The following is a 14,906-nucleotide window of genomic DNA, read 5'->3' as shown; positions in this document are numbered from 1 at the left end:
TACAAGCCGTAGTGCTGTCTGATCATCTTCTGATCAAGTGAGTGTGTAGTTACTTTCTTCTAACGCATAATTATGAAGTATTTTATACGAAATACGTGTTATGTGTATAGTTTTGTTGTTATGTACGTGAATGTATATTCACTCTCTTCAATCTCATAGATCTGATTTGTTTTCTATGAAATATGTGTTATGTGGGTATGCCTCATCTGTTATGTGGAATATGTATTGGATGAAAATGCTATACAGGTTTTAAACTATGTATAAAAATATATATTTTTATCTACTAATATGTTGGGTAGAACATGGGTAGATAGTTGGTGTGTAATAAATAGATGAGAGGCCTCGATGTTGTTGTTGTTGTTGACCTAGTTATTCAGCAAAGTATGGATAACGACCACAGAGTTCTTCTAGACAGTCTCGTGGAACGCTAGCAGGTTCATAACCTGTAGGTGTTGTGAATAATGTGTTCACCGGTGTACTCTATCCCCCTCATGGTTGCCTTTAGGATATCTATTATTGAGGAAACCCCTTAGCAGTAATGTCCGTCCCGATGAAAATCCTAGATTAGGTCCCTTGAGATAAATGTTGTTTTAGGGACGTAAAGTGAGGATAACGGGAATGGGTAATCGGGATAGAGATTGGTTGGTGAAATTAAATATAATTTATTTATTGTGGGTTGAAAACCCTATATGCTCACCAGGCTCCCAAGCCTGACCCACTCAGTTTTATTTGTATTACAGGAAGTGGCGCAAGGGCGTAAGATGGATGAACCATCAAGTTGTTTTGTTTACAAGTCCGTATATGTATATATTTGTTGAATGACTTGTAATGTTATTGTTTATGTTTAATGGTCTGTATCGGAACATGACACCCCGAGTTTTAATTATATAATGAAAATGCATCTCTTGATGAAATGCTTTGATAAATATTATTTATCATGTTTTGTTTTGGGAACAAATTCCGCAACACTTTCAAATCAAAAGGATTTACTCTGAAATTATTTTAAAAAGCATAAATGAAATCGGTCTTTTCTGGCCGTGATTTTGGGGATGTCACAGTTGGTATCAGAGCATTAGTTTAAGCGAACTAGGAATTTGTAGGATTTCTAAACTTAAACTTAGAATGCTAAGTGGAATTTGAGATGTGTGTCTGTTGGATTTTAGACACAAGCACTAGTTTATTATACGAACGTTGCCTAAAATGCTTTTATGTGCTAAATGTTATATGTTGCCATATATGATATTATTTGTTCGGATCTACGGTTTGTTGCCAACCGGATCTGAAGGTTTATGTGTTTAGGATTCTAAGCGTATGTATACGATATTAGAACTAGCATGTAATCGTTTGGAGTAATAAGGTGAAATTATTCGGTGTGTAGATCAAAAATGCTGAGAACAAGGAGTGGCGTTGGAAACGCGGATGAAATCAGGAATCAACCGCCAGTGATTGAGCAAATACCTGTTGTAGCAGCAGCACCAGAACAGATCACCATGGCTGGAGTACAAGCCATGATTCGGGCTATGTTCGCCGAAAAAAGGGAGGAGATGTGACAAATGTTGCATAATAATAAGGACGAACCTATCATACCTATTGAGGAACTTGAATTGATTCCCGAGCAATCGGAGGAAGGGAACAATAGTCGCATTTTGAGTCATGTTGGGACTCAAGAAGAACGAAGGAACAATCCGGAAAGGAGAAACAACAATGATGGGCGAATGTACAAGAATTTCTTGGGTGCCAAACCGCAAAGTCTTTCTGGGAGCCCAAAGCCTGTTGAAATAATGGATTGGATCTCCGAAATGGAGATGGTATTTGAAAGTTGCGACTGTAGCAACAAACAGAAGACTGTCTTTGTAGTCAGACAACTAAAGACTGGAGTATTAAGTTGGTGGAAGTTGTTGGCAGATACTATGCTACAAGGGAAAACCCTGAAAATGTCATGGGAGGAGTTCTTGGAATAGTTAAGGGTGCAATATTGTTCAGAGATAGATCTGATTGATCTGAACAATGAGTTCCAAAACTTGAAGAAGGGGAGGATGAGCATAGACGACTATGCTATGGCATTCACTGAGAAAATGAAATTATTTCCGTACCTAGTGCCAACGGAACTCTCCAAAATTGAGAGGTTTGCTAATGGACTGCCTGGCGACTTTGGCTCGATAGTCAAGATGGCAACTACTCTGAAAATGGCTGTTCGTGCAGCTAAGAACTTGGAGACCCAGCAGAAGGAAAAGGGTCTGGAAAGGATAGAAGTTAGTGAAAAGAGGAAGTTCGATGGAACTTCAGGGTCCAATAAGAAAAACAAGTTCTCGAAGTCTGGTTCGAGGGGAAGTGGAGGCGAAGCGAAATGGTGCGACAAATGTAAGAAGAAGCATTATGGAAAGTGTGAGGTAGTGACCACATGCTACAAGTGTGGAAAGCCAGGTCACTATGCCAATGAATGTACCCTCACTAAGAAAGTTTGTTATGGTTGTGGTGAGGAGGGACACATGTCGAGGGACCGCCCGAAGAAGAAGGAGGCAGCTAGACCCAACATTCCGCCAAAGCCAAAGGCGAGAGCATTCCAGATGACACTAGAAGCTGCTAAAGATGAAGCTGATGTCGCTTCAGGTACCTTTCTCGTTAACAATTTGCCTGCCCAAATTTTATTTGATTCTGGAGCCAACTACTCCTTTATATCGCATGAATTTGGTAGAAAACTAGCCTTTCCTGTTGATAGACTAGATAATGCTTTATTAGTCGAAGTTGCTAGTGGCAAGTTTGTACCTTTTAGCCATCGTATGAAAAACATCTTAATCGACCTTAATGGGAATATGTTTCACAATGAATTATTGCCTATCGAACTTAATGGTTTCGACATCGTGTTAGGAATGGATTGGCTCAGCCCCAATGATGCCGAAATTTTGTGCAAGAAGAAGATAGTGAAGGTAAACCCGCCTGGAAAGGAATCGTTTATGGCGTATGGGGACAAATGCCGAGTGAATTCTGGAATCATTTCCCTAATGAAAGCCAGAAAGTGTTTGACCAAGGGATGTACATCATATTTAGCATTCGTGATTGATGCTAAGAAGGATAAGAAGGTGATGCTGAGTATTCCTGTGGTGTGTGATTATCCGGAAGTATTTCCCGAAGACCTTCCTGGATTACCACCTGATAGAAAAGTGGAGTTCCAAATTGACTTGTTACCAGGAACAACGCCAATTGCAAAAGCACCTTATCGATTAGCACCGATGCAGATGAAGGAACTGATGATGCAACTTCAGGAGTTATTGGACAAAGGTTTCATTAGACCTAGTTCATCACCCTGGGGAGCTCCGGTGTTATTCGTGAAGAAGAAAGATGGAAGCATGAGAATGTGCATTGATTACCGAGAGCTGAATAAGGCAACAATAAAGAATAGATATCCGTTGCCAAGGATTGATGACCTATTCGATCAACTATAAGGTTCGAGCTATTTCTCAAAGATCGACCTAAGTTCAGGATATCATCAGCTGAAAGTGAGAGAGCAGGATATAGAGAAGACTGCGTTCAGAACTAGATATGGACACTACGAGTTCTTGGTTATGTCGTTTGGACTAACCAATGCTCCGGCAACATTCATGGATTTAATGAATAGGGTTTGTAATCCGTTCCATGATAAATCCGTAATAGTGTTCATAGATGAAATTCTGATTTACTCAAAAAGCCAGGAGGAGTATGGCAGACACTTGCGAGAAGTGTTAGAAGTCTTGAAGAAGGAGAAGCTGTATGCTAAGTTCTCCAACTATGATTTTTGGATTCGTGAAGTGCAATTCTTGGGTCACGTGGTCAACCAAGAAGGGATAATGGTTGATCCAGCGAAGATCGAAGCTGTGATGAAGTGGGAACAACCAAAAAGTCCCATGGAGATACGAAGCTTTTTAGGATTAGCCGGATATTACCGAAGGTTTATCCAAGGCTTTTCTTCGATTGCTACTCCATTGACAGCTTTGACCCAAAAAGGAGCTACTTATGCTTGGAGTGATAAGCATAAAGAAGCATTCGAGAAGCTAAAGAAGAAGTTATGCGAGGCACCAATACTTTCTCTACCTGAAAGAGTTGAAGACTTTGTTGTTTATAGCGATGCGTCTGGTGTTGGATTGGGTTGTGTTTTGACCCAAAGAGAAAAGGTGATAGCATATGTGTCTCGACAACTAAAAAAGCATGAAAAGAACTACCCGACTCATGATTTGGAGTTGGCAGCGGTAGTTTTCGCTCTGAAGATATGGAGGCATTACCTCTATGGCACGAAGTGCAAACTTTTCACTGATCATAAGAGTCTCCAATATCTCTTTAACCAGAAGGAATTGAATATGAGGCAACGACGCTGGCTAGAGTTACTCAAGGACTACGACTGTGAGATACTTTACCATCCCGGTAAAGCTAATGTTGTTGCTGATGCTCTCAGTCGGAAAGTCAATCTTGAAAGGAAAAGGCCAAGAGCGTTGAGAATTGAAGTTGTCTCAACTATTTTAGAAAGTATAAAGAAAGCTCAAAGCGAAGCTTCTGAGAAGAATGACCGGAAAGAGGAAGGTTTGGGCAAAACGTTGGTTTTTGTTACAAACGGTCATGGATTGAAGGTGTTCCAAGATCGGATTTGGATACCTAAGACAGGAGGAGTCAGAGATCTTCTGATGGAAGAAGCTCACAAGACCATGTACTCGATTCATCCCGGTAGCGCTAAAATGTATAGGGACCTGAAACCCTACTATTGGTGGCCGACGATGAAGCTTGACGTTGCAAAGTATGTGGCTGAGTGTGTGACTTGTGCGAGAGTCAGGACACAACACCAGAAACCGTATGGGAGTTTAGAACATTTACCTGTGCCTATGGATAAGTGGGAAGACATTGCTATGGATTTTGTCACTAAACTACCCAAAACGAAGAATGGTCACGACATGATTTGGGTGGTCATCGATCGATTCACTAAGAGTGCGCATTTCATAGCAGCCAGGGAGAAATGGTCTATGGAAAAGCTTGCGAATTCTTATGTGAAGGAAATTGTGAGACTTCACGGTGTTCCGCTAACAATTGTTTCGGATCGTGATAGTCGTTTCACCTCAAGGTTTTGGAAATGTCTACAAGAGGAAGTGGGTACCAAGTTATGTTTAAGTACATCTTACCATCCGCAGACTGATGGTCAGAGTGAAAGAACGATACAAACACTTGAAGATATGCTGAGAGCATGTACCTTGGAATTCCTAGGTAATTGGGATGAACAATTACCATTGGTAGAATTTTCCTATAACAATAGTTTTCACTCGAGCATTAAGATGGCACCTTACCAAGCTTTGTATGGACAAAAGTGTCGTACGCCGTCTTGTTGGCTTGAGGCTGGGGAAAAGCAGTTTATGGGACCGGAGATGGTTCATCAAACTGCTGAAAAGTTGAAAATAATTAGGGAAAGAATGTTAGCGGCTCAGGATCGTCAAAAGAGCTACACTGACAAAAAGCGAAGACCGATGACTTTTGAAGTTGGGGATTCGGTTTTGCTTAAAGTCTCGCCGTGGAAGGGACTTATAAGATTTGGTAAAAGGGGAAAGTTGAGTCCAAGGTTTATTGGACCGTTTAAAGTTCTTCAGAAGATTGGGAACCAAGCTTACAAGCTCAAACTACCAGAAGAACTGAATGGAATTCATAACACTTTTCATGTGTGTTATTTACGAAAGTTCTCAGGGGAAGTTCCCGACATGATTCCACTTTCGGAGTTGAGAATCGATGAGAACAAAAGGTTGATTGAAGAACCAGAGGCAATTGTTGACCGAAAGACTAAGAAGTTGCGACGCAAGATGGTCGAGTTAGTTCTTGTATGATGGAAACACACGAATGGGCCGAATCTCACCTGGGAAACGGAGAGTGACATGATGGGGCGCTATCCGCATTTGTTTTTTGAGGTGTGATTCTGGGGACGGAATCATTCTAAGGTGGGGAGAATTGTAACGCCTGTGTTTTTGGGTTTGCCATTTTTAGCAATGTGATAGTCTAGGTTAACCTTTGTAACCCGTTTTGAAATAATAGAAGTGTATTATTTGAGTATTATGTGTTTTGTGCTTAATTGCTTAATTATGTGGTTTGATTAATTAAGAATAAAAATAAGTGTCAAAATTTAAGTGTATAATAAACTTGATATCTTTAGATAATGTTGTAGTAGTTGAAACAAGGTTTCCGAAGATATAAAGAATGCCGAAATCCGAGTTATAACGAGGAAGTTATGACCTGTCGAAGTTTCGCGATAGAACCAACACCGCTGAATAACGTAAAAAGTGAAATTTACGTTAGACCGATATTTAGCCTTAGCGATAAAAATTTAGGCGAGAACGGACGTCAAACGAAGAAGTTATGAATTTATAACGAAAATTTATGTCCTGACCTATTAAAAATAAATAATAAAAATAAATTCAAAATTAGCCGACGAAGTCTAAACGGAAGTTGTAGAGCGTAGTCTCACCTTCGCGTGGATATAAAGAACGTCGAAAACAGAGTTCGTATGAAAAAGATATGAATTTCCGAAGTTTATTAAATATTTTGTATTTAAATTAAATCTTTAAATCCGGCATTATCCGAAGGGGAATCAGCAATCCGATCCGAAGTACACCCAGCGTACTCGAGTACGCCCTGCGTACAGCGAAGATGTCGACATTCGCACTCGAGGACTTCGGATGATGCATGCGCTTACGATTTCGGAGCAGTACGCCCTGCGTACTGCGCGTACTCCGAGGCTCCAGCCTCCTGTAAATAGGATGCGAGGGTTCCGGGTTTATTTGCTAATTTCCTCTCGTTTTTGTGTCGAAGCTCTGCATTTTTACCCTCGAAGCCTCGGTAATATTCCCGAGTTCCGAAGCAAGTCACGAGATCCCGAAGATCCCGAGAAGTGCGGTTTCCGAGCCGAAGCTCTGCCCGCGAGAAGTTCGATTTTTGTAGAGATATTTCAGATATACTTAGGATTACTACTCCTACAAGCTGTAGTGCTGTCTGATCATCTTCTGATCAAGTGAGTGTGTAGTTACTTTCTTCTAAAGCATAATTATGAAGTATTTTATACGAAATACGTGTTATGTGTATAGTTTTGTTGTTATGTACATGAATGTATATTCACTCTCTTCAATCTCATAGATCTGATTTGTTTTCTATGAAATATGTGTTATGTGGGTATGCCTCATCTGTTATATGGAATATGTGTTGGATGAAAATGCTATACAGGTTTTAAACTATGTATAAAAATATATATTTTTATCTACTAATACGTTGGGTAGAACATGGGTAGATAGTTGGTGTGTAATAAATAGATGAGAGGCCTCGATGTTGTTGTTGTTGTTGACCTAGTTATTCAGCAAAGTATGGATAACGACCACAGACTTCTTCTAGAAAGTCTCGTGGAACGCTAGCAGGTTCATAACCTGTAGGTGTTGTTAACGATGTGTTCACCGGTGTACTCTATCCCCCTCATGGTTGCCTTTAGGATATCTATTGTTGAGGAAACCCCTTAGCAGTAATGTCCGTCCCGATGAAAATCCTAGATTAGGTCCCTTGAGATAAATGTTGTTTTAGGGACGTAAAGTGAGGATAACGGAAATGGGTAATCGGGATAGAGATTGGTTGGTGAAATTAAATATAATTTATTTATTGTGGGTTGAAAACCCTATATGCTCACGAGGCTCCCAAGCCTGACCCACTCAGTTTTATTTGTATTACAGGAAGTGGCGCAAGGGCGTAAGATGGATGAACCATCAAGTTGTTTTGTTTACAAGTCTGTATATGTATATATTTGTTGAATGACTTGTAATGTTATTGTTTATGCTTAATGGTCTGTATCGGAACATGACACCCCGAGTTTTAATTATATAATGAAAATGCATCTCTTGATGAAATGCTTTGATAAATATTATTTTATCATGTTTTGTTTTGGGAACAAATTCCGCAACACTTTCAAATCAAAAGGATTTACTCTGAAATTATTTTAAAAAGCATAAATGAAATCGGTCTTTTCTGGCTGTGATTTTGGGGATGTCACACCACATCCCAAAGAAAACGTGACTGGAGAGCTGCAAAGTTTGCAAATGAAATTTGGAAGGAACAAGGGTTTGACACTACGTTTGACAAAACCCTAATCAATTCATGGGTAAACCTAACCCGTAGACTTCTTGATGCTGATTACACTACTTATCTTACATATGCAGAACCACCATCAGATGGCTATTTAGATATTCAGATTTCTCCAAATTCCAAGTATTTTCCAGTCTTTTAATCTCTTGATCTCAACATTCTTGATGACCGAAGACTCCCCATGGAGTTTGAACACTTGAACCTCTTTCACGCTAAACACGGTTCTAAGTTTGAGAACATTTGGTCCACTGATAGACCAAACAGATTAAAGAACTACAAATTCATGAAAAGTGAATTTTTCCAATACACCTTGACCATAAGAGGAAGTGAATACAATAAAAGTCAAGCTGACTTTGTGTACATGAATTCAAAAGAGATATTTTTGATAGCTCGGGTGTTTCAGCTTAAGGCTGAAAAAATATCCAAAGATGAAAGTTGCCTTCGAAAGGGCTTGTGAATTCTTAAAGGCATTGGCATGTGACTTTGGGAAGATTGATGCTGAAATACATCCAGTCCTTGCCAACAAGTTCGACTTTCCTCCTTTCGAGCATGTACTAAACTTCACTGAAGGATTCCAAGAAATGTCCATTGGTGCAACAAGCTACCCTGAGCTAGGAATTGTACACAAGAAAAATCAAGATGGTCCCAAGTACTTCATTCTGGTAACCACAATCCATCGCCTTCAAAGAAGCAACTAGATATCTCTCTGGCTTCGGTGCAAAGATCAAAGCACACACTGATGAAGTCAAGTTCGAGATTTCAACAAGAATCTAGTGGTTGTTTGAAGTTAGAAAATTTTGGTGGATTATCATCAAGTTCCTGAAAATGAACAAGTGAAGAAAATAAGATGAGAGGTTACTTTGGAGGAAATTGTTGAAACAAAAAGTGACCATCTTCAGCTAAAAGGAACCACAAACTTTTTCAATTGATGATATCGTAGAGAAGTTACTACCGGAGACTGTTTTTATACGTTGAAGACCTGTAGAGTTGAAGATGAACCGCAAAGTGGAGTTGTGCATGAAGATAGTTTAAGTTACTTTACTGACATTGCTTGTATTCCGTGTAAAATCTGGTGAACTATTCATGATCACTGTAGTCAGTCACTTTTAGATTATTTTACTCTTTTGATGTAACTTTTGGAACTCTATAAATAAAGGTTCCCATTTCATGTAATCCTTTCCAATTTACCATTATCAACAATCAATCCATCACTAAATGTTTATCAGATTGTTCATCTCTATATCTTAAGTTATCTTAACTGATACTTAATCGAGTCCCTCTTCAGTTGTGTTGTTCATTTTATACTAACTTGAGTTTGCATGCAAACCTTGTTACGATTCAACCTTGTGTCTACTTGTTTACTGTTTATTGATATAAACTTGCTGTTATTTATTTTCCTCACATTTCTGCAATCTAACTATTATTATTGTTAAGCTAACAAGATCCACTGAGATTAACTTTTATTCCACAACTTATTATCTCATTACTAATCGTTTGTTCAAGTTTTTCTCTCAACATGATTGGTGTGTTACTTGTTTTGTAATTATACAGTCGTCTCATTAATCTCATTGATAATCTATAAATTCTTTCTGCACAAATATATATGAATAAAAAATTTCTGCATACCAAAGAGTTTATAGTTTAACCGTATATAAATAAAAACTTTCTACACACAAAAGGATTTAATTCTCGTTGTACCAAAATATTTGATTTATAAATAAGATTGAGTATATAAATAAAAACTTTCTACACATCAAAGGATTTAAGTCTTTCTGTACACAAAATATTTGATTTATAAATAAAGATTGTGAGTGCCTACATTAGTGTCATGAAAGAAAATAAATAAAATAAAATAAAAAAAAAAATAAATAAATAAACTTTCTATGTATCCATTTCTGAATAAAAAAGTGAAATATGGGCACATGATTTTCCACCGACCAAAAAACACAATCTTCTAATTGCCCTCGTCATCTCCTTTCTTATTTAACTTCCAACACACCCCAGTTAAATCAAGAAAAAATGGATCAAACACCCAAGTACACTGACGACAAACCCACTGTTAGGTTTTACAGCAAGATCAAGACTGATTACTCACTCACTATCCGTGATGGAGCACCGGTTATTACACCCACCAACTCCTCCGATCTTCATCAGGTATACACACTTTAATTCCTCCTTCTCCGATCAGCTCATCCGCTTAACTTTAGTTGTCCTTTTTACATTTTTACACAGCATTGGATAAAGGATGAGAAGTTTAGCACGAGAGTCAAAGACGAAGAGGGTTTTCCATCTTTTGCTCTGGTAAATAAAGCTACTGGACAGGCTCTGCAACAGCCTACCGATCCAGCTCATAAACCAGTATGTCGATCTTCCTGTAGAATCATTAGACGTTTAAATCTGATCATCTGAAATTGAAATTGCATCAGTTCTTTAATGGGCTTTTACCTTTTGTTTACAATACGTCAAATATGTGTAGTTATGGACTTTCAAGAATAGCAAATATTTTGGTCGATCTTGTTCCTTTTGTAAAATTCCTATGGATCCTTGTGTAGGTTCAGCTGACGGAATTCAACCCAAATACGCTTGACTTGTCTGTTCTTTGGACAGAAAGCAAGGATTTGGGCGATAGTTTTCATGCAGTAAGAATGGTGGACAATATTAAGCTTAATATAGATGCATCCATTGGTGACACTGGTATTCATGATGGCACCGAAATTCTTTTGTGGGAGTGGAATAAAAATGATAACCAGAGGTGGAAGACAGAACCTTTCTGTAAGTTCTTCAACACAAACTTTTATAGATAAATGCAAATGACTACTAATCAGTATTTACAGTTGGAAGAATCAATGTTGTGATCTTATGATCTCTATGTGTGCAGGATATGTGATGATGTCGAGTTCCCATAACTAGAAACTTGGCGTACTATATGGTGATCGATGGTGATGGTGATATGTATGTTTGAATAATGTTGTGTTTTAATTAATATGTTTATATATTTAAATAACATGACAATTGGAGCGTTACACGGCTCAATACCACGACTAGTGTTGGACATGGTATGCATGTTCAACATGTATGAATGTATGAGAATAATTTTTATTGGTGTCTTTTTATTGTATGCGAATTCAGTAGTTGAAATTTGAGGAAGATAACCGCATATCGTCATTTCATAAAGTAATATATATTTGATATGATTATATAAATTCTATGTTATTCCCAGCTTAGAGTAAATATGTTGTATGGGGTTGGGTGGGGGAACGTAAATACAATAAAACCGAATAATTTAAATTCTTTAAAAGAAATTTAACAGTCTAGAGTTTATGGAATGACTTTTCGGAATTTATTTGAACAAAAATGAAAACTAAAAGATTGATTACGAACATGGAGAATGAAAAACACACTTTAAACTTCTAACACACTTAGATGTTGATAAATATTTTGCTTGGGGAATTCACTCACATAATAAAGGGATGGAATTTATCATGTTTTATTGGTTTTGTCCTTAACATGATTTTTTGTTCGTTACGGTCCTAAATTTGTCAATTTTTTTTGCCCTTTTTACTTATAATAGCAAGTTCTCATATTACAATTAAATCTCAGTTTGCAAAAACAAAAAAAAAAAAAAAAAAAAAAAAAAAAAAAAAAAAAAAGTTTACAAAACTTTTACGATTTACCGTAGGTATATTTTAAATTTTTTTTTTTTTTTTTTTTTACAATGTTTAGTTAAAAAAAATCGTTTATAAATATGTGTTTCTTTTGTATGAATACATATAATATAAATATATAAATGCTTAAGATAAAAAAATAAAAGATTTGTAAACCTAAGGATACTTTTGAAAATTTTATTTAATGGTAAACTAAAAACCTACTATTATATGTAACAAGGAAAAAAGTTAAAAATTTTTTTGGCAACTTCTAGACATTGACAAACAAAAAAACATTACATGGGCAAAATCTATAAAACATGTTAAACCGAAGGACTGTCATTTCATAGGCCATAAAAAGAATGTTTAATATCTATATGTGAGGTAAATGAACCAATCTTGTTTATTAATCTATTTATAAAGGATTTGCTCAAGTGCTTGTTAGCCTAATAAACTTTTGGGCTTTATTTTATATTAGGTCTTATGTTGGCCTATTAACTATAAAACCCTAATTAGCTAGTCTATATATATTTTGTCTTTTACTTTCATTATATCTTATACTTTTGATTTTGATAATAATATAAAACCTTAACCGTTTTATGTCTTGATATACTACATGGCATCAGAGTAGAAAGTAGCAAGCCAATATAACTATGTGAAAATGACGATTGTTCGCACCTTGATTGCAATTTCATCCATTCATCAATCGAAGATTTATCAGATGGATGTCAAGAATGCGTTCTTAAATGGTGATCCTCATGAGGAAGTATACATGTGTCCTCCCCATGGTATTACTCACCAACCAGGTGAAGTTTGTTGGCTTCGAAAGGCACTATATGGCCTCAAACAAGCCCTTGGTTTGAGAAATTTTCTACAATGATTAATTCGATTGGTTTTCAACCAAGTAACCATGACTCGGCTCTATTTGTTCGATGTACGAGTGCATTTTGGATTATTATTTCCTTATAAGTCAATGACATGAGTATTACTCGTGATAATCACGGTGGTATATAATCTTTAATGCGTGATTTGGCTCACCGTTTTGCTATGAAAGACTTGGATTTGCTATGTTAATTCTTGGGGATTGAAGTTGCTCAATCTCCAAAGGGTTATCTTTTATCTCAAACAAAGTATATTTCATATATGTTTGAACGCTCACGACTCACGTATAATCGGACAGTTGATACTCCTATTGAGAGTAATGCAAAGTATTCTCCAATAGATGGTGTCCCCTTATCAGATCAACCCTTAATCGTACCATTGTAGGGAGTTTGGTTTACCAGACTATCACTAGACCGGATATTGCTCATGCAGTTCATGTAGTTAGCCACTTTGTCACTTCCCATACTGTTGTTCATTGGGGAGATGTTCTTCGCATTTTGAGATATATTCGTGGTTCTCAATTCCGTAGCCTTGTGCTTCTATTTGCACCCTATCTTGATTTGTATTCCTATAGTGATGCAAATTGGGATATTAATATTTATGATCATAAGTCCACTAATGGGTATTGTGTTTTCTTGGAGATTCAACGATATCATGGAAGAGCAAGAAACAAGATGTTGTCTCTCGATCTTTTATAGAATCTGAGTACCGAGCCATGGCTATTTCCACTTGTGATATTGTTTGGTTGAGATGGCTTCTTGTAGATATGGACGTTCACATCTCTCATCCTCCCCCTTTGTATTGTAACAACGAGAGTGTGATTATGATTGCCAAGAATTCAGTGTTTCATGAGTGTGATTATACACATTTATGTATAATTCACAAGATATGTAGTTGTAGGTAACCCCAATGTTGGAAAAAGTACACTTTCAGATCAGATGATTGGGCAAAAACTCTCCATTATTACAGATAACCCTCAACAACAAGACATCGAATCCTTGGTATATGTTCTGCCCCAGAGTATGAGCTTGATTCTATTCTATTTATAATTCAATTGTTCATCAAGTTGTTTCTCTCATCATCTCATGCTTTAATGGATTTCATTTCAGATGATATTATATGATACACCTGGTGTTATCGAGAAGCAGATGCACAAATTAGACACAATGATGATGAAGAATGTCCGTAGTGCTGCCATTAATGCACACTGTGTATTAGTAGTTGTTGATGCATGCAAGACACCCTAAAACGTAAATTCAAACTCCTAAAAGAAAGATTTCAAATGTCAAACTGTCATATCCTTTGATTAACATTTGTGTTTGTTGCTTTTGCATTTAGATCAATGAAGTGTTTCAAGAAGGAGTATGAGAGCATAAAGAAAATGTGCTTGTGTTATTGGTTTTAAATAAGAGACATCTAATTAAACCTGGTGAAATGGAAAAGAAAGTTGAGGTAAGAAATCTATTATTCATATCATATAATTTAATATTTATAATAATTATATTTGCAGTGGTATGAAAAATCTACTGATGTAGATGAAGTGATACCAGTGAGTGCGAATTATGGTCATGGAATTGATGATGTAAAGGATTAGATACTATCCAAACTTCCACTGGGACCCGCATGTAAATTTGCACCACTTTAAACTAAGAATTATACAATTACAAGACTTTTTTATATATATAATATGAGATTATGTCTATTTGTTTGGCATGTAAATGTAATAAATACCAAACTAGACCTAATGCAAAAGACTTCATTCAAGTTGAAATAGTTGTTGAGAAAAACACCCAAAAAATCATCCTCATTGGGAAGGCATGTGACCTTTTTTTTTTTTGGAAAATATTCTTTCTTTTTGTATTAATTTTTTTAAACATGATGTTTTTTTAATGTTATAACCAGGATGGAAAGACTCTAAAGCTTCTTGCAGCAGCTTCTAGACTTGACATTGAAGATTTCTTGCAAAAAAAAGTTTTTTTTGGAGGTATTATTTCATTAAACATTTGAATTTGATTGGTTTATTGTATTTTGTTTAGTATGTAGGAAGAAAAACAAGATTCTGAAAATTGAAATGAACACCATCATCGGCTGGCAGCAGGAGCAAGAGCCGCCGTTGGACTCATCTGATTTCAACATCTATTCCTAACTCTCCTTCTGTTGTCGATTCGTGAAGATATTTCATACAATTCTTACCCAAGTTACCCTTTATAATAGATAATCTCTTCTAACCCTACGATGGTAATTTCTGAAATCTGTATT

General features: G+C 36.7%; 1 protein-coding gene and 1 pseudogene across 1 annotated transcript; both read left to right on the top strand.

The window, feature by feature from the left end:
• Positions 1–10,062: 10,062 nt before the first annotated feature.
• On the top strand, positions 10,063–11,234 carry LOC144999896 (ricin B-like lectin R40G3). Its single transcript, XM_078959053.1, has 4 exons — positions 10,063–10,275; positions 10,354–10,479; positions 10,674–10,893; positions 11,000–11,234. Coding segments are annotated over exons 1-4 (483 nt in total). The 5' UTR covers positions 10,063–10,140; the 3' UTR covers positions 11,002–11,234.
• A 2,128-nt stretch (positions 11,235–13,362) lies between these two features.
• Positions 13,363–14,793, top strand: LOC145002478 (GTPase ERA-like, chloroplastic; annotated as a pseudogene).
• Positions 14,794–14,906: the final 113 nt, after the last annotated feature.

The sequence above is a fragment of the Lactuca saligna genome, chromosome 6 (genome assembly GCF_052625555.1).
Source record: "Lactuca saligna cultivar CGN05327 chromosome 6, ASM5262555v1, whole genome shotgun sequence".
In the NCBI taxonomy this organism is placed as follows: domain Eukaryota; kingdom Viridiplantae; phylum Streptophyta; class Magnoliopsida; order Asterales; family Asteraceae; genus Lactuca; species Lactuca saligna.
This window is presented reverse-complemented; position numbering and strand designations above follow the sequence as displayed.